General features: G+C 34.9%; 1 protein-coding gene across 2 annotated transcripts in view; it reads left to right on the top strand.

Annotated features, from left to right (window-relative positions):
• Nucleotides 1-1,016: 1,016 nt before the first annotated feature.
• The window catches only part of LOC149775761 (uncharacterized), a 54,373-nt gene continuing 35,807 nt past the window's right edge, over nucleotides 1,017-19,582 (top strand). For both annotated transcript variants that reach the window (XM_089944397.1, XM_089944398.1), the window contains exons 1-3: nucleotides 1,017-1,128; nucleotides 2,360-2,454; nucleotides 4,527-4,639. In XM_089944397.1, the coding sequence (XP_089800523.1) occupies nucleotides 1,050-1,128; nucleotides 2,360-2,454; nucleotides 4,527-4,639 (287 nt within the window). In that variant the 5' untranslated portion in view covers nucleotides 1,017-1,049. The remainder of the gene's footprint in view (nucleotides 1,129-2,359; nucleotides 2,455-4,526; nucleotides 4,640-19,582) is intronic.

Raw genomic sequence — 19,582 nt, 5'->3', positions numbered from 1 at the left:
AGAAACTTCAAAAAGTTCAAAACACAGCTGCTCGGATTATACTTAGAGTACCACGATCAGAGCACACCTCCCCGCTGCTCTGTACCCAACACTGGCTATCCATTCGATCCAGAATCAAACACAAAATTTGTTCTCTGTGCTACGTTTCACTGTCCAACATACCTATCCGACCTCACCGATGTGTACACACCAGCAAGATACATACGCTCCTCTTCTGACAATCGTATACTCATTATTCCCACTATGAAAACAAAGTTATATGGACAGCGTTCTTTTGCATACCAAGGCCCAGCAACGTGGAATGAATTGCCCACTGAACTTAGACACAAAGACACAGTGATCCCATTCAAGAGGGCTCTCAAAACTCACTTATTTCGACAGCAAGAACAAACTTAAAGACCGATAATGTTTCCTACCTGAAATATTCACAGCATGTTTTTTATTTTTTAATGTTTTTCTAATTTCATGGTGTTTGTTTTTGTAATAATATTATTATATGCTTTTTATCTTATAAGTGTTGTCTAATGTTGTAAAGCGCTCAGAGCTTCTAAAGATTAGGCGCTATACAAAATCCTCATTATTATTATTATTAGACTGTGGATCCCTTTTGAGAAACGGACCCATTTCCCAATAATGATCCATTTTTGTTTTTAAAAAAAAAACACTTTATATAAAAAGATATACTAAGTGGTAAGTAAAATGAGTTACTACACAAAATAATTTCATTGTGAAATACAAGTATATATCAATACTGTTAGTGAAAACAGGACTCTCGTTTTCGATGATGTTGAGTCCTTTTCACGGAAAGGAACCCTTTTGCTAAAAGGACTAATTGTTAACACTTTGTATTATAAAAAGGTATGTAAAATGCCATGGAAAATGAGTTATTACAAAACGAATTAAATTTGTGATATAGAAGTATTGATTGAAAGTGTTAGTTAAAACATCCCCAGTCTCTTTTCGCAGAAGGTACGTCCATTTCACGAAAAGGAATCCTTGTCGTATTTTATACACATCCGGGAGGTAACTCTCTTCTTAGGTCGGGAGTCATGGACAGGAAAGTGAAGTACAAACATCATGTAGAAAATGTGGAAGAAATTAGGAGTAAACGACGAGAAGAAGATATTGGTAAGATAATATAAAGTATTATTAAAAATATATAATGAAGTACTTTTGATCGTTATATAAGTTTGTAAAGGCTTAAGCTAACAATGGTCATGTAATTTCGAGGATGGTATTGTTGTTAACAATGACAAAGAAACAAAAGTTAGAATGATTTCATGCGTCATCCTTTTATGGACATAATAAATACGAATATGATCCTGTAATGTCTCTTCATTTCTGTTTGCACAAATATTTATTTTGGACAGCACCCCCCCCCCATTCCAATGCCAATGCCACTTAAAATCCGTTTACAACCCATAAGCTCAACTTTTTTTGTAAATAGCTTTTCTGATATGTAAAAAGGTCTTTTGTCACAAGCGCCCAGTATATAACACAGCAAATGTTCTTGGAGGAGCATATAATGTGGCAAAAAGACACAAACAATACTGAGTTTGTAATTGTATACCTCCCTTTTCGTTTCAGTCACATCAGCTTTAGAAAATATTTTGTTAAAATCACTTTCAAGCACGTATTATAAAAAATATTACTGGTAAGTTTTATAAAAATATAAACAAAGTTTTAGTCTCTTTTCAATCCAGTATTTTAACACAATGGTCTTTTAGGTTACAAGTTGTTAAAGTTCAAACTGATTTCTGACAAATCATGCCAAGAAATGGAATGCTTACAAACAATACATTGCATTTTTAACACCAACCATTATTTCTTCATTAAATACTTCCAGTATTCAGCTTTTTATGAATGGGGGTAAAATGCCCACACAATTCAGTTTTTGAAGAAACTCTGCATTCCTTGCTTAAAGGTTTTACTTTGCATTTTTTTTCTTCTGTCACTCTTTCATCAAGCATAAAAACAGCATATACTCAAATTCACATGGTACTAGTGAGGATACAGCATTATCTGTCTGTTAATTTGTAAACAACATAGCAGTTGAAACTTAAATGGACTCTCAAAACTTAGGGAATAGTAAGCTAACTAAAAAGTGATTGATTTTGTGAAAATATGGGTTTATTTACTGAAATATCTATTGAAATGTTGCAGATTACTGAGCAGCATATATACAGCCTATATTGTTTCAAAATATTTAATTTCTTTTCTTTTACTTATTTCAAAGTATTTACATTTAAACATCCTAAGTTTTGATACAAGTATCGTTTTAATCGTTCGGGGACTTGAGGTAGAAATGAGCTATATTATATTTCCTTATCTTTTAAAAATGCCTTTTTTATATGTTCAGTTCTCCGAAAAGAGAAAAGGGACAAGCTGATTAGTGCCAAGAGATTCCGATTTAGCAAAGATGAACCAGTGGATGAAGATATTACAACAGAGGAGGTATCTTTATCCATTAAACCATGCTGTACATAGCGGTCTTGTCAAACCTTGATTTTAAGATTATTTTATTAGTACTTTTGTGTGCTTAGTGGTCTTGTCATACCTTGATTTTAAGATTATCTTATTAATACTTTTGTGTACAAATAATGTTCAACAAAAACTAAAATCTTTCTAAAATGTTTGAAAAAGTATAAAAACTATTTTCCAGAATTGTTGGACTAATGCATTTTAATAAAACAGTATTACCCATGAAATAAAATTCCATGTGCATTATTAGAAACAACAACACACCTTTACCATTGCAGCTTCTTTTGCAGTTACAGTACTTTTCTACATCTGACTGTTAAAGAGTAATAAATTGAATTGACTATTAAAAAAGTTTCGAGTTTCATTGTATCTTCCATAGGTTTCACTGATTGCTGCAAAATAATTTATGTTACAGAGAGTGACCTTCCATACTGCCTCTCTACTTTCCATTATAGTTTATTCAGAAATACCTTTATTCTTGTCAAAATAATCAGTTTAACCCTTTACCTCATAGAGCAAAGTGACAAACTGCAGCACGCTATAAATAGAACACCTGTTACCTAGTCGACAGCATACGCATAGGCCTGCCTGTGAACTGTTAAGCAATGTAGTGTATGTAACGTTTAACAGCAATTTTAACCATTTTACATTTTTGGTACACATCTCTTATATGTGGAAAAATTTAAGAGTAAAGTCCGATTGTTATAGCTGTGTAATTATTTGTCACGGAAGAATTTTTTATCTGCTTTAAAATCGAGAGAGAAATCATTCACTGTCATGTCAGTGAGGCCGTGTGACCAACTGTAGCTGCCATTTCTGATACTCGAAATTTACAAGGTTTTCATGTGCATCTACATCACTCACTAAGTCATCTGAATTTGATCATTTATAAAAACTAATTGCTGCCTACATCAATATCAGAGACTTTACCAAATTTATTGAATCTTTCGTGGTTGTGATTCTAACCGTGAAAACTTTGTACGTACTGAATGGAATCCGTGGCCGCCATTTAGGAGAGTGGAGATTATGACCCAGTTACTTTAAATAGCAGATATCAACTGGTACATGAATATCGACCATGTGATCTGACGTAATTGTCATTTGCAGAAATGAATGTAGTATTTAATGGGGGGGGGGGTCCCTGAAGGTGGCACTATGAAAACAGCTCAAAATGGCTGATGTTTACAGCAGGCGTCAAAAAGCGCTTCCATGCGAATCTTATAGAGGCATCAAAAGGCGCTTCCATGCGAATGGAGTAGAGGTGTCCAAAGATGCTTGCATGAGGTAAAGGGTTATTGGAACATTTTCTCATGACTGGTGACATTTTTTAATATTTTGAAAATAAGTACACAATATATATTTAGATCTTACCTGGCTTTTGATTAAGACTTCTCTGGAAAATCGAGATATCTGCCACTATCATCATTTCATTATCATATCATTGATGTGGCATCTGTGAACTCACGGACAGAGTACTCATACATTGTTCTGATTGTGATATTTGTCTCTGGTTAAATAATGATCAAGAAACTGCTTTTATAATTTTAATTATCACAATAACAGTCCAATGATAGAAAATGATACAATAAATGAAAAGTGTGTGGGACCTTGGAGAATATTTAGAGATTCTTTGCAGCTTTCTGTTTGTGGAACATCATTGGAATTGCAATCTTATGTTGTACTGAAATAATTCTCTCACCAAGATACCTTTTTCCTTTCCATATTTGATAGGAGTGTATGAGTTCTAGCCAGTACACATTTGTTAATGTTATAAATACTCATTCAGCAATAGTTTTATGAGCAATTAAGTGTTACTTTTACCATACTTTTTCTGTGTAATGACCCTTACCTGGGAATACATATTCTGTTAAAAATAGGTCCAAAAATTCACATCAGCCTAATAATTGATATCAGATTTTGGATTGCTTGAACATTTAGCTAGGTAATAATATCAGTTTTATAACTCATGAAATTCTCACAACATCTTAGAAGCCATCCTCAATAAAAAAAAGACTGTTGATTTATTGTAATATACATTTTTGTAGGTGATCAACATTACAAAGCAGCTGCAGAAACATGGGCCACACAGACTGACCATTCTACAAACTTTACGACAAGCGTTTTCTCAAGGAACAGTTTTTATTGATGCTTTCTTCAGGTATAACAATTATGGTACTTAAAATTGGTCCAGTATAGACAACATTGACCATGATTGGCTGTCATATCATGCCAGGTCATTGCAATTGACAGTTTAACATGGTTTACGTGTATTGTCATTATTTACATTATATCATTACAAGTTTACTTTTTGGTCAGGTTGCAATGCGACTCTTGCTTATGGATTGATGGATTGAGTATGTACATCCATCACTCTAGCATCAGCACTAAGGTAGGGGTAATTTTTAAGATGTTATTTGGGATGAATATTGCTGATGAAAAGCAAATTGTATCTATTTCAAGATGCATTTTAGAGTATGGAACTGATCTTCATCTCGACTTTTTCGATTGCCTTTTGATATACTTTGCAGCAAAACCTGGTTGTGTCATTAGAACCATAAAACCATTTGATCTGAACTGGAAGTAGCTTGGGTCCTCTGAAAGGGTATGCAACTTACTCACAAAGAAGTATCAGAAAATACATTTTGTATGATAGCAGCTTCCATAAGGTTCAGACCAAAGGTTTAACCTGATCTGAAGTGAGCCATGTTATCACTTGTTCAAGTCAAAAGTAGCTAATAGGTCTGTTAAATCTTTAACATGACCAATATTAGCCTTAATATGATGACTGAATGTGTCAGTAATCATGGAGCAGTAATTGGAACTAACTTTTTCTGTTAAAAAAAATCCAGAGAAAACAATTAACTGATTGCAGGATTAAAGTGTTCAATAGGGTGATGCAGTTGACATTGCCCAATCCCTGACAATCACTTTCTGTCATACACCTTCAAAGTGGAAGGGTTTCCAGCACATAAGAGACTCTTCATCACTAATGGCTTCAGTTCTTTTCTGCTGCATGGCTGATCTGACAGGAGTGAGATATGAAGGATTAGAATGTTCAGGCATTGATGAAACCAATACAATCTGTTTGTTTGAATTAGTTGGGTCTTGGAGGGTCATTTCCAAAGGGTGTATTTTGTAGGGGTGAAATGATACACCTGTGCCACGTATTGATATGATTCATGATACACAGCCTGCAATATGAAACATATTGATACACTTGCTGGTCTTTCCATCTTTGAAAGGTAGGTGGTGCCCCATTATGTATGTTGACATACTGGTTGTATTTCAGGTATGCAGATTACAGATAGAGATATAGTAATCATATAATTATGTGCAATTCTCATTGATGACAAGAAAACAAAAATACTTTCAAACAGACTACTTGTTGTTTTCAGTCCGTTTTATTCAGTGTTTTAGGCTACTTAATGATGGCTTCATTTAACTCACTTTAGCCACCTGACCCTATGGTTTGCACTGTGAATGCTTTCAAAACATCTTATTACCAATTTCATGTCTAACTTAAACTTGAAAGGCATTACAATGTTATCTTCAAAACAGTTTCCTCATGCAAAGAAAATCTCATCTAGAACAAATCCGAGCATGTGAATGAGGATGAATATCAACAAAATCTATCACATTGTACTTCCTGCATATGCAAAAGACTGCTGTGGCCACAAGGTACTTGTATTTATTAGTGAAGAAGGAAAACTATTGACAACACCCAGTCCTATTCTAAAAAGTTTTACACAAGGTGAAAATCTTAAGCTGTTTGAAGTCTGCCACCTTGCTAATTCTGTGGTAATTTTATTTATTCTCCACCATTCCATCAGAACCTTCATTTACTGGTTAGATATCTCTGCATAAAAAGAGAAATTCCAAATTCATTCCAAATGCACAATTTAAAGAGAGATGCTGCCAGGATTGTATCTTAAAGTGAACTTCACTCTTTGTTATCGAAAGAAGGGAAAAGTAGACAAGAAGGAGAGAGAAGGGGAAACAGTCTTGGTTCAGTATTTACATAACACTTCAATACTCCACTTTTTTTTAGAGCTCTGCTGAAATCAAAATCTTTAAAAGATGTGACCTCTAGTTGTATAAGTATTAATCTGTTGATTATTTCTGAGCATACTCTGTTCTTTATATGCATATGAATATTTTTCTGTGCTTCCTTCTGAAAGGGCATATTCATAGCAAGCTTTGTCAGCTTGAATATGTTGGGAAACTGATCTTTGTGACTGTTATGTACAATTTTCCAGAGCTCACAGATATTATCTTTTGGATACATCTGCTCCAAAATAGGATTTTTCACTAACATAAACTTACTTCTTGAATCAGTAGTTGACTTACTACTATGCCAGATTTCTTATCTGTTCCATAATGCTGTATTGGGGTTTTTAGTCAATCAATGCCATGGTCTATTCCATAATGCTGTATTAGGGTTTTTAGTCAATCAATGCCATGGTCTATTCCATAATGCTATATTAGGGTTTTTAGTCAATCAATGCCATGGTCTATTCCATGATGCTGTATTAGGGTTTTTAGTCAATCAATGCCATGGTCTATTCCATAATGCTGTATTGGGGTTTTTAGTCAATCAATGCCATGGTCTATTCCATAATGCTGTATTAGGGTTTTTAGTCAATCAATGCCATGGTCTATTCCATAATGCTATATTAGGGTTTTTAGTCAATCAATGCCATGGTCTATTCCATGATGCTGTATTAGGGTTTTTAGTCAATCAATGCCATGGTCTATTCCATAATGCTGTATTGGGGTTTTTAGTCAATCAATGCCATGGTCTATTCCATAATGTTGTATTAGGGTTTTTAGTCAATCAATGCAATGGTCTATTCCATGATGCTGTATTAGGGTTTTTAGTCAATCAATGCCATGGTCTATTCCATAATGCTGTATTGGGGTTTTTAGTCAATCAATGCCATGGTCTATTCCATAATGCTGTATTGGGGTTTTTAGTCAATCAATGCCATTATCTGTTCCATAATACTGTATTGGGGTTTTTAGTCAATCAATGCCATGGTCTGTTCCATAATGCTGTATTGGGGTTTTCAATCAATCAATGCCATGGTCTATTCCATAATGCTGTATTGGGGTTTTTAGTCAATCAATGCCATGGTCTATTCCATAATGCTGTATTAGGGTTTTTAGTCAATCAATGCCATGGTCTATTCCATGATGCTGTATTGGGGTTTTTAGTCAATCAATGCCATGGTCTATTCCATGATGCTGTATTGGGGTTTTTAGTCAATCAGTGTCATGGTCTATTCCATGATGCTGTATTAGGGTTTTTAGTCAATCAATGCCATGGTCTATTCCATAATGCTGTATTGGGGTTTTTAGTCAATCAATTCCATGGTCTATTCCATGATGCTGTATTGGGGTTTTTAATCAATCAATGTCATGGTCTATTCCATAACGCTGTATTGGGGATTTTAGTCAATCAATGCCATGGTCTATTCCATGATGCTGTATTAGGGTTTTTAGTCAATCAATGCCATGGTCTATTCCATGATGCTGTATTAGGGTTTTTAGTCAATCAGTGTCATGGTCTATTCCATGATGCTGTATTAGGGTTTTTAGTCAATCAATGCCATGGTCTATTCCATAATGCTGTATTAGAGTTTTTAGTCAATCAATGCCATGGTCTATTCCATAATGCTGTATTGGGGTTTTTAGTCAATCAATGCCATGGTCTATTCCATGATGCTGTATTGGGGTTTTTAGTCAATCAATGCCATGGTCTATTCCATAATGCTGTATTAGGGATTTTAGTCAATCAATGCCATGGTCTATTCCATAATGCTGTATTAGGGTTTTTAGTCAATCAATGCCATGGTCTATTCCATGATGCTGTATTGGGGTTTTTAGTCAATCAATGCCATGGTCTATTCCATGATGCTGTATTAGGGTTTTTAGTCAATCAGTGTCATGGTCTATTCCATGATGCTGTATTAGGGATTTTAGTCAATCAATGCCATGGTCTATTCCATAATGCTGTATTGGGGTTTTTAGTCAATCAATGCCATGGTCTATTCCATAATGCTGTATTGGGGTTTTTAGTCAATCAGTGCCATAGTCTGCTAGTGCAGACAGAGGTATTCCAAATAAATATCGTCTTAATTTCATTATTTTCATCTTTATTTATTCAGTTTATCTTAACCTGATAAGGATGTATGGTTTTGTAGCATATCATTCACAGGGCTAAGTTGATTGATAAAAAAATGAAAATTTCATTCTACCTTTAATTGTCTTTATTTTAATTAGGCTCAGTATCCTGCCCTTTCCACATTTAATTTTGAAATACCGTTGAAAGGGAGAATGACCGTCATGCCATTTATTTTGTCCATTCATCATGTACATCTGACTCCTATTTAATGTCCTTCTCAGGCTCAAAATCACTCACTGCTCTCTCCATTAACAATTTCCCAGCTCCAGTAATCCAATATACTTCATAACTTTGAAAATTATTGTCATCATCACTATCATCAGCCAGTATTTGGCGAATGAAAATGTAATGAACCTCACCGGGAATCAGTCATTTTGGGTTTTCTAGGTTGCCCATATTTTATACTTGCATTTGTTAAACTTCCTTCATGGAGGGTTCAAACTATGTCATGACACTTGTTCCAGGGCACAATGTGCCAATACAGTTTGGTTTAACAAACCAATTTTATCATGCTTGAAGACCCCAGATGTGTACACAGTTGCCTACTCGAAAACACAGATGTTGCGACAAGAATGGTTAAATAAAAATGGTATACTTCATCAAGCACATTTTCATATGTGGGACTTTCAATTAATTTGCAAAAGTTCTTGTGCATCACCTTCTCCAAGTATGCGAATTTGTACATATATTGCAATCATGCACCCTGACAGCAACTCTGTTTAAGTACTTTATATATCAGTGACTTTAGAGCGAAGTTTCTGTTGCTTTGCTAGTACTTCCTGTCTTTCACACAGGGAATAAGCTACACTGATTGCTGATTGGTAGTTATGATTTAACCTCAGCTGGAACAAGCAGTAACTGCCAATAAAATTTCAATGTAGAAACTTCGCGTAAAATTGGTTATAAAATGATGAGTAAAGTACTTCATTATATTCCTTATGAATGTGGAACACATTTGGAATGTATCCTTTATGCAGAAGATGCTGCTGGGTTAAGATAATTAACATGGAATTGGGGTGGAGGCAGATTATGAACCATGTCACTTTGTTTAAATTAACTGATGGCAAGCGAGTCTTTTTTGTTTTTACTTATATAAATGAGTGCCTAAATGTGCAGATGTTGTTTCAGATGAAATCTATATTTAAATAATAAGAAGGCGAACTAATAATAATTATTCATAATTGCTGAAGACTAAAATAACTTATATACAGTATGTATTGTTTTGTATCGATTTTCTCCTCTTGTATCGATACGTGAATCATTCCAGCAAAAGTACTGATGAATCAATATATCGATGAATCATTTCACCCCTAGTATTTTGCTAGACTGAGGAAATCATTCACTTAGACTTGTTCCACCTTAGAAATGCAATCAGAAATAATTTGCATAGGTGACCCCTCATTTTCTTAATTATTTTTTGGTACCCGAACACTGTATGTGGGTGAGGGGATAGCTGCCCCTATTCTTGACTGCTGAAAGTACATCCTTAGTCCATGGTTCTGGATCTGGCACTGGGGAAATGAAGTTTATGATTCCACCTTATTGTAAGCATCTGTACAAATCTGCTATAAGATCAACTGGTTGAACAGACTATTTTGTGTGAAAGGTCTGGCCCCTTCTTGACAGTGAATATCAACCAGAACATTGAATCTCTTAGGGATATGTCTAATTTGGATGAAGATTTGTATTTGAACATACCAGCACAGAAAGTCTCAAACCAGAATGCAATGGAAAGGTAAGTTGAAAGGGTAGGGGTGTGGATAAACAAAATTTGTTCCCCCGACAAAAACAGCTTTTCCACAGATTGATCCATATGCCATGAAAATATAGGAGTATTGTTCCTCAGGCAGGTTGATGGCAATGTTTTAGTAGGCCTGGGGAATGATAAACCTTGTCTCCTATCCTCTTTAATATCTCCAGAGTTGCAGTGAACTATCAGTACTCACCCTGATATCTTGTCAGTGATGAGTATCTCCCTTTGGTGGTTGAGACTGATTTGGCTTGAAAGATGGGAAAGGTAGCAAGACAGGCTGGAGAGTCAGTTCTTGTGATTCCTGTATCTGGCAAACACTTTTGTTGTGCTGAATGGTGTTGACTGGAGAGCCAAGAAATGATGCAGCTTTAACATGGATAAACACAGACAGGTGTCTTATCTGATCTGGAGTAGTAGAAACTCTCATGGCATTAATCATCATGTGGTGCATGTCTCAGACCTGCCAACCCTACTGAAAAAGTCAGGAGAATCCTGATTTTAGGTTCTTTCCCCCGATTCCCCGATTTTTAAGAAAAACTCCAAATTTTTCAAATCCTCGAGAAGATAAATAAATATGTATTTTGTTTTACAAAATCATCATTTTCCGTTTCCGTGTTTCTGTGTCTGGTATGTTTCTTAGTACTTTACCATTTCCAGCTTGATTTCAGATTTTCATCTGCCAATACAAAGAGATTGTCTCAGTGTGGTTCACTTTATCAGACTCCATCAGCAAATCATAGCAACATAATGGATAAGTTTCTCAGCAAGAAGCAAAAGAAGAAGAAAAGGAAGTAACTGGTAAATTTTTACCAGTAAAGAAAAAGAAATGTGATAAAAAATATAGGAGTGATTGGGAGAAGCAGCTTGCTTTCATTTGTCCTTCGAGTCGAGGGCCTATCATGCATTCTGCCAATGTAGCTCACAGCATCTCTCAATATGATGTGGTGGTCTAAATGACATTAATAAACACAGTGCAAGAGTTGCAGATGTGTTTTAGATGTATCTAAAAATGTTATTATTGTTTAAGGACCTGGCTTTTTTCTCCAGTCGAATGGAAGGAATCGGCACTGATGATCTGCATAGTTTAAGCTTTACCAAATCTACAATTTGGATGCACTTGAATTTGGAAAGAGCAGATCATCAGTGGGTTGCTGTCAGGAAAATAAAGGATGGATCTGGCCAACTGTTGTTTCCAACCCTTGAGAGAGTAATGCTATCAATACTTTCAATACCGCACAGCAATAGCAATGCTGAGAGAGAGCATTCTCAATGGTCAGAAAAAAAACAACTAGCCAAAGAGCTAGCCTGTCAGCATCAACCCTGGAAGCTATTCTTGTTAGCAAATTTGGCACCCAAGGACAGTTATTGATGAGCTTTTGCAGAAATGCAAATCTGCAACATGCAGTGGACTGAAAGAACAAAAGTAGACATCTTTATCATGATATATATGCCTTACTTTGTACCTCCTGATTTTGTACCCTGCCTCCTGATTGTTAATGGTGATTTTCCCGATTTTGATATTTTCATTGTTGCCAGGTCTGATGTCTATGTTAATAATCTTACCAGTCCTAGACATAAACTTTTGTGCATCAACACTGTGTGATGAGATGCCATGTCTAGCATGGATGATGTAGCAACCATGTTTCACATACTTGGAGATGGCATCTAAGGCATTTTTATCCACCTTATAAAACAGCAGATTGTTTATATTCACAACAGCAATACTCTTTTTTAATAGTCGCTCAGTGCTAAAGTCAAGAATGCAGATGATAACAGTATGATGAAATGATCCTGGTAGATGGTTTTTGGGAGAGAAAACCTGGATCCCATATTTTTTTGCATCAGTGGCCAGGCAAGTGCCACAGATTTTCTTGCCTGTTTTTATTGCTGTGGCATATCCTCGAAAATATGCTCTGTTACCAACTGGCTGGTTGAGTATTTGACTGGTCAGTCAGCTTAGTAATGTCCTGGGTGGTATATATATCACAGAATGGACAGATGAGCTAATGAAATCCTCACATAACTTCGCATACCTTGGTACTACTGGTTCTCCAAAATATTTATTCGGGGTCAGTTTTGAACATGCTTGGATGGTTGGCAACCAGGACAGCAGTGTACATCAAGGATGAAGGCAAAAAAGATTGTTTAAATCTGAAATATGCTGCATGTGTCCAGACTTAAAGCCTCTATGGCCAAGCTCAAACATGCAAGGGGATATATGCCTACTGGGCTGCCAAATAAAATGAGGAAAGTCTTATATTATCCTGAAGTGAAGAATTTTGCAGAATGACAGCACAAATTCACCCAAGGTCAGCAATTGTGTTGTTACCTCTTGCACTAGTCACCCCATTGTTGACCCATGAATGCCTGTGAATGTCAATTCCATCATCCTTATTGTTCACATCACCTTTGGTGGGGAGGAGTGATCTTCATGACATCCCCCACCACACTGGCCAGTGATGGCACTTTAATATGCACACTTGGCACATCACATTTCATTGCTCTAGGCTTGCCATGTCTCTCTCTTGGCTCTTGAAGACCATTTTGTAGCATTGTGGACCAGATTCCTTCTGACCATGATGCACGATCACTGAATGCTGCATTGAAGACACATGGATGCACATCGCGTACATGTCCTCCATGCCACTGAATCTCATGCATTATTGCATTTTATCATCATCATCATCATCAATAACTTTCTAAAAATACAAGAACAACAAACATTTTATAAAATATAACCCAAAAGCATTCTCATATACAAATAATCAGTGCTTGTGACTTAATTGCGTGAGAAAATACAGGCAACAAACAACAACTGGTACAAATGCTATCGTATATTTGTATAGGGTTAAAAGCAAACAAACTGTAACTGCCAAAATAATTCACATTATTATCAACAAATTTTAAAAAGTAATGATTTCAAATTACCTACACTCTCAATACTGATTATATTGATTGTCGATTGAAATCCCTCTTGGTGTTTCCTAAATTTGAGAGGCACATGATATTTATGGTATTCAGTTAATTTTAAAATTGAGTTACCTGTAGCCATCTAGCAATTAGAGGGAGGCAATGAGTAAGAATTTCTTTTTTATGTCTGTGTATTATATAGACAGGAAGGACAACAGTTTTTGTTTCATGATTGCTGGATTCAAAAGGTAGCAGAGATTTTTTTCTAATGTTAATATGATCGAGGAATATATTCAAAGGAGAAGTTCACAATTAAAAATGTTAAAGACAATTAAATAATTGTTGTTGGATGTTATCCTAGAAGCCTTTGCATTTTGAAGTGTCACTTAATCAGGGTTCATTTTAAGCTTGCCCTTGTGCCAGTGACTCATGTTTAGTTCTTCATGTCACAGATTTGAAAAGTTTATGTGTTTTCTTTTTTGTATGTCATCCAGCATCTCCATCAGCACAAGTTTGTTATTGCTGCTCTTCCTGGACTATGTGGAGGATTGTCTTGAAACTTTACACACACACCCTATGGTCTAGTCGGTCCTAAATGAAAATGGTGCTGTTTGGACATCCAATATGGCCACCATAGCAGCCATCTTGATACTCTTCTCATTTTCACTACTTCTTCTGAATGGATGGTCATATCAACATTGGGTTTACACCAAAGACTATTATGATGTCTGTTTGGTCTTAAATGAAAATGATATTGAAAGGGTATCTTATATTACTGTCCCAGTGGCCAATTTGAAAGTCTTGTTATTACCATTCCCCATTCTTTGATAGGGTTTTCAGTATGAGACTTTTATTAATGTCTAGCTGATACCAAATAAAAACGATAACATTCTGACATCAAATATGGCCACTACAGCAGTCATGTTGAAAATCTTGTTGTCACAATTCCACTTTAAAAGGTTCTTATACTGCAGTTAAATCATGACAGGGAACATAAATAAGTAAAAAATACATTGACAAATGACTTGCTTTGACTTGAAAAATGAATGAATAATATAGTAAATTAATAATATCAATGATTCCAAACCTTTGTTGGTTTCAACCCATGAGACTGACATCTGTCAGTTGTTAATGCAACTTTAGATGTGAGGCACAAGCATGATTTTGTGTCCTCTTTGATGTTGAAAAACATATCTGGGACAAGCATGATTTTGTGTCCTCTTTGATGTTGAAATACATATCTGGGAAAGCATAATTTTGTGTCCTCTTTGATGTTGAAATACATATCTGGGATAATTTTTTCAGAGATATTGTCTAGATGGTACAACATATCGCGGATCAAGCACCGATGGCATGTTTAAGAATCCCTTTCTTGATACAACATTGTAAGGGTACAAGTAATGAAACTGGCCATATAAGTGATAGCCGAGGCTCTTGGTTATGAAGATTTGTAATTAGTCTGTGCAACTAGTGTACTCGCAATCATTGTTTGCCAACATGAAAATGTTTAGTATGTCTTTTCTGGAACCTATGGCTGTTATGCCAGGGATTGTCTTGTATTTTTGCACAGTAATTGTGTTAACACGAGTGAGTTGAGAGATTTGTTGTTCCACTTGTGTTTGAGTTCAGTTTTGCACATATTACACACAGCGACAGTTTATTGGTGCCAAACTCTTTTCAGTAAAAATTATTCCAAATGGAAATATTTGCTCTTGGGTTCTTTGTGAATTCTTATTTAGAAGTTGCCATGTTTGTAATGATACTAAGCCTAATGGAAGACAGTGACCAATTCAAAGTTAGTTCTAGACAGTCTAGTCTAGTTGAAAAATCCCCATTATACCAGTATTTCGGTACTTGTATCATGATATACTGTATTGGGCATTTTGTATTGCAGTTTACCTGTATATTGTTACATCCTTACACCCTTAGCTGCCATAGTGGCCATCTTGAAAATCCTGTTATCACTGCTTCTCCTGAATGGAAAGTCATATTGAAGTGATGTTTTCACCAGTAGATGTTTTGTGGTCTCCAGTTAGTCCTAGATAAAATTGGTTTGACTCTGATGTCTAATACGGCTGTCATAGTGGCCAGCATAAAATCTTGTTGTCACTACTTTTCCTGAAATTAATGCTTATATCAGGGTCAGGTTTTCACTTAAAGACGTTTTATAATGTTTTGTTGATCATGAATTAAAATTTTGCTGATCTTACATCCATATATGGTCATATTGAAAACCTTGTTTTCACTACCTCATTAAAATGGATTTTTTTTATTACATGAGGTTTTTGTCAGAAGAGTTCTTATGGTGTGTAGTTGGTCCTAATGACTAACCCTTAATATGGCCATCATGGTGGCTATCTTGACAATATCATTATCTCAACTCATCCCAAATGGATGGTTATATCAGTATGGGGTTGACACCGGTAAACTTATTATGTGTGGTAGGTCCTTGATGAAACTGATGCCTGTCATATATCCAATATGGCTGCTACAATGACTGTCTTAATACTCTGTCAGTATTCTGCCTAAACGGGGGATCATTATGACATGAGGGTTTCACCAAAAGATTTCAAGTCATGTCTGCTTTGTTCAAAACGAAAACGGTACTGCCAATCTGACATCCAGTACATGCGTCACTTCAACTGATTTTGAGAATCATGTTATCACTGAGATAATTTCAATAGCCAGCAGTTCAAGTGAAGTTATAGTCTTATCTTTAATTCATGGAAATTCTTATTGCTTAGAAGAGCATCAGTCCATTCAAGGGACTCTTTTTCATCATTAGCACCCATGGGGCACAAAAATGACAAAAGAAAATGATATATAAAAGACTATTAACTAAATTAAAGGCATCCCAGTTCTAATGGATAGAGTGTGCTTATTGCCTAAGAAATACAAGATGGTCATTGGCTCATTGAATTATATTATTAATTTTGATTAGCTTAACACTAATTGAGAACACATTGTTAGTGATCATTGATAGAAGAGAAGATATTTTCAGCAGAAACACTGCTACATTTAAAAAGTAATGTACATAGAGGAAAACAAATTGACTCTAATTATCTGTATGCATTCTCATAGATGAGGAATTCAAATCAGATTGAGGAATTCCAGTGACACTGAAGGTTCAGATAATGATCAGAAGCACTTGGTTTGTGGATTTACTTATTTCTGTAATGCATGTTCACTGATCCAGCATTATATACTTTGAGTGGTTGTTAAACTTGATTTGCTAGTTTCCTTGTCCACTAAAATAACCTTTTCCTCAACAGTGGATGTAGTTACTTTAGTGGACAACAAAACTGTTGAAAACTGTTATGTAGTCAGACTCTGTAATGATGGAGTCACATCATATAATGAATAGAGCGAATATGTATTTCAGAAGTTAATAAATCCTTGTTGCAATTGCTTGTGATAATGATTTGTTGAATCGGATATGGGTACCTGTATTTGTGGCCATATTTCTGAACTAATTGGGATTCAGATTTTCCAGTTACTGAAATGAACATTGTTCAGTTACTCCGGAGCATTAAAATTATGTAGCATTTCAAGAAGAATTAAATAATATAATTGTACATGATATTTTAGCATTCCAAAAACTACTAGAAAGTATTATAATATTTTTAAGTGTGAACCTAATAAAGTTTTGTGCAACTTTTGTTATATATATTTATACAGTATTGTGTGTGTATTAATTTTCATGATCATTGTAAGTATCATTTACCTAATAACATTTTAAATACTCATTTTTTTATGATCGTGGGTTTGTACTTGAAGATTAGGTCATTCTTGTAAACACATTCATCCAAGACAGTGAGATAAACATTTATTGACATAAACATGTTTATGTGATTCGAGTTCAGGTCATGGTTTTCTTGCAAAACCAAACTGACCTAATTCGTGATTGACCAGTTGCTAAAGTACATGACCTTGCTTATGAGGTTGAATGTTCTAGAATGAACAAGATCCTCTTTCTCGTCCTGAAATTATGTCCTAGATATTTGTATGAGATATTTACTTGAGAATTGTTTATTCCTAGCATAATCATTAGTCTCAGAGGAGTAATTTAGTTGCGATCATTTGAGAGGATGTATGTATTTATTTCATTTATTCATTGGAATTACAAAGTGTTCTGGCTTTCAGATTTAGTTGCTGTTTTGGAATTGCTTTGAGGTCTTTTAAAGACATTTTGGATTATATCATTATTAAGATACATCAATACTATTGGCACATTAGCACAATAAATTGAACTTCATTCAGATTTTCACTGGAACTCGTTTGGATTACTCAATACTTTTGGACTTTAGATAGAACATTTAGGACTAATTAGGAATTCATTCACCATACTGTCAGTTATTTTTAATTATTCTCTTTGTATTTCAGGGAAGTAAATTATATTTTGAATTTTACAAAACTTGTTGGTTTTTGCTCCTTTCTTTTACTTAGTTTAAGACCATAGAGTCATAACATTTTCTAAACTTTTGAATTATGGCTTGATCAATGAATCCAAAACTTTTAATGTCGGATGAAAATATGGTACTTTCCAAACTTAACTATGCAATTCTCATTTGCGAAGGCTTATCACTTGGTGCAAATGATATTTAGTTTTTGACTTGAGCAAACTGTAGGAGCCACATTCAATTTTTTCGATGGTATAGCTACAACGTTTTCATTTGTAATATTTGAGCCCAAAGAAGCTTCATGGGAGTTGCCAATAAGTTCAGCTTTGTGTTCATCTTTCGTGATCGATGACAATCCAAATGGTTTGCTAGAGCAAAATCCACAGAACTATCTTTTAGCGTTGGTTTTAGTTTTACAGGTTTTCAAAATTGCTTTTTGGCCCTGAATATAATTGACCTTTTGACCTTAATTACTCATTAGTAAATATTTTTACATAGGCTTCTAACTATTTATGTTAACATCTCTAGGTTTTAAGCTGTTGTAATCATGTCATTGAGAATAGAAATAACTAACTCTTGTGGGATCTTTGTTCCTCCAAAAATGTTCCTAGCATCTTCAGTTTAACAATTAGCTCTTAAATACACACAAGACATTAGTACAATCAGTGGACTATACCTTAAAAAATTGATTTAATTTATTATTTTAAAACAACATATTGTAAAAATTTAAATAGTGCTTTTGTATTATGATGTAGCAATCGGTAAAATATGCTACAGTTACATCTGCATTGGTTTATTGTTATACACCTAGACACTTACCCAAAGAGTCACAGAAGTTGCCATTCAGATGTTCAGATGTGTCTCTTAGAGTGCTATAACTTTCTGTTAAAATTAGGTCACCGTGACATATATTCCAGTCCAATAATTTTGGTTAACCTTTGTATTTAATATTTTCTCATGTACTGTTGCCGTTGAAATCATATAACTGATGAGAAGGACAACTGCTATTGTTGAAACGTAGTTTATTGTGATTTGTATTTCATAGGTCTGTGATTTTTTTTAACCTTAATGTTTAGCTCTTTTTCTTTAGACAAGGGCCTTAGTAAAGCATGAAGCTGTTAGATGAGGATTTACATTTGGCTCATTTTCTCAGAAACTGGCTTGTCTAATCATTTAACATGCGATAAAGATGCATCATACACCTTCAACCAAAACTAGATCACTTTGACCTACATGTACATTAACCTTTGCATTTAGCTTAGTTTCTCTGTTACTTTTGCCAGCACAGTGATGTAACATGATATTTAGATTTGTCTTGAAGATTAATGCACCTTTAAGTCAAAATTAGTGTTGAGCTGCATTCAAACAAATTACCACAACTAAAATCAGCTCCATCATGTACAGATCTCAAAGTGCAAAATAAGTTTGGTTATACACTGAATAAAATTACTTACCATGGGATTCTTACAGATCTTACAGTTCTGTTAATTTTCTACGTTGATCTGAACTTTGCATTCTAGGTTGTACTGTCCAACTGTCTTCAGAATTATGGCTACATCTGACTGTTGCACTAGACAAATGTATATTAACGATACATAATACCTTTTATGGCACAATAAAAGCCTTAATGAAATGTAAGTCTTCATTTTCATTCTTTTAGAACATGGTTTGAGTATAATTTTAGACAAATGTTCACAATAAAGAATTTGGGGGTGTATGGGTGGGAAAATAATAATTCTGGTAATCATTTTGCAGACTTAATCATCAATTCATCATGTTTCTAATTTACTATTGTGATAACTGGTTTATCATTCAACACACTGCTTGTGACATAGCTGAACTTAAGGTAACCAC

The sequence above is a fragment of the Sinohyriopsis cumingii genome, chromosome 19 (genome assembly GCF_028554795.1).
Source record: "Sinohyriopsis cumingii isolate HCF-2022 chromosome 19, ASM2855479v2, whole genome shotgun sequence".
Lineage (NCBI taxonomy): Eukaryota > Metazoa > Mollusca > Bivalvia > Unionida > Unionidae > Sinohyriopsis > Sinohyriopsis cumingii.
The sequence above is the reverse complement of the archived record's forward strand: the minus strand, read 5'-3'. Positions and strand labels throughout refer to the sequence as shown.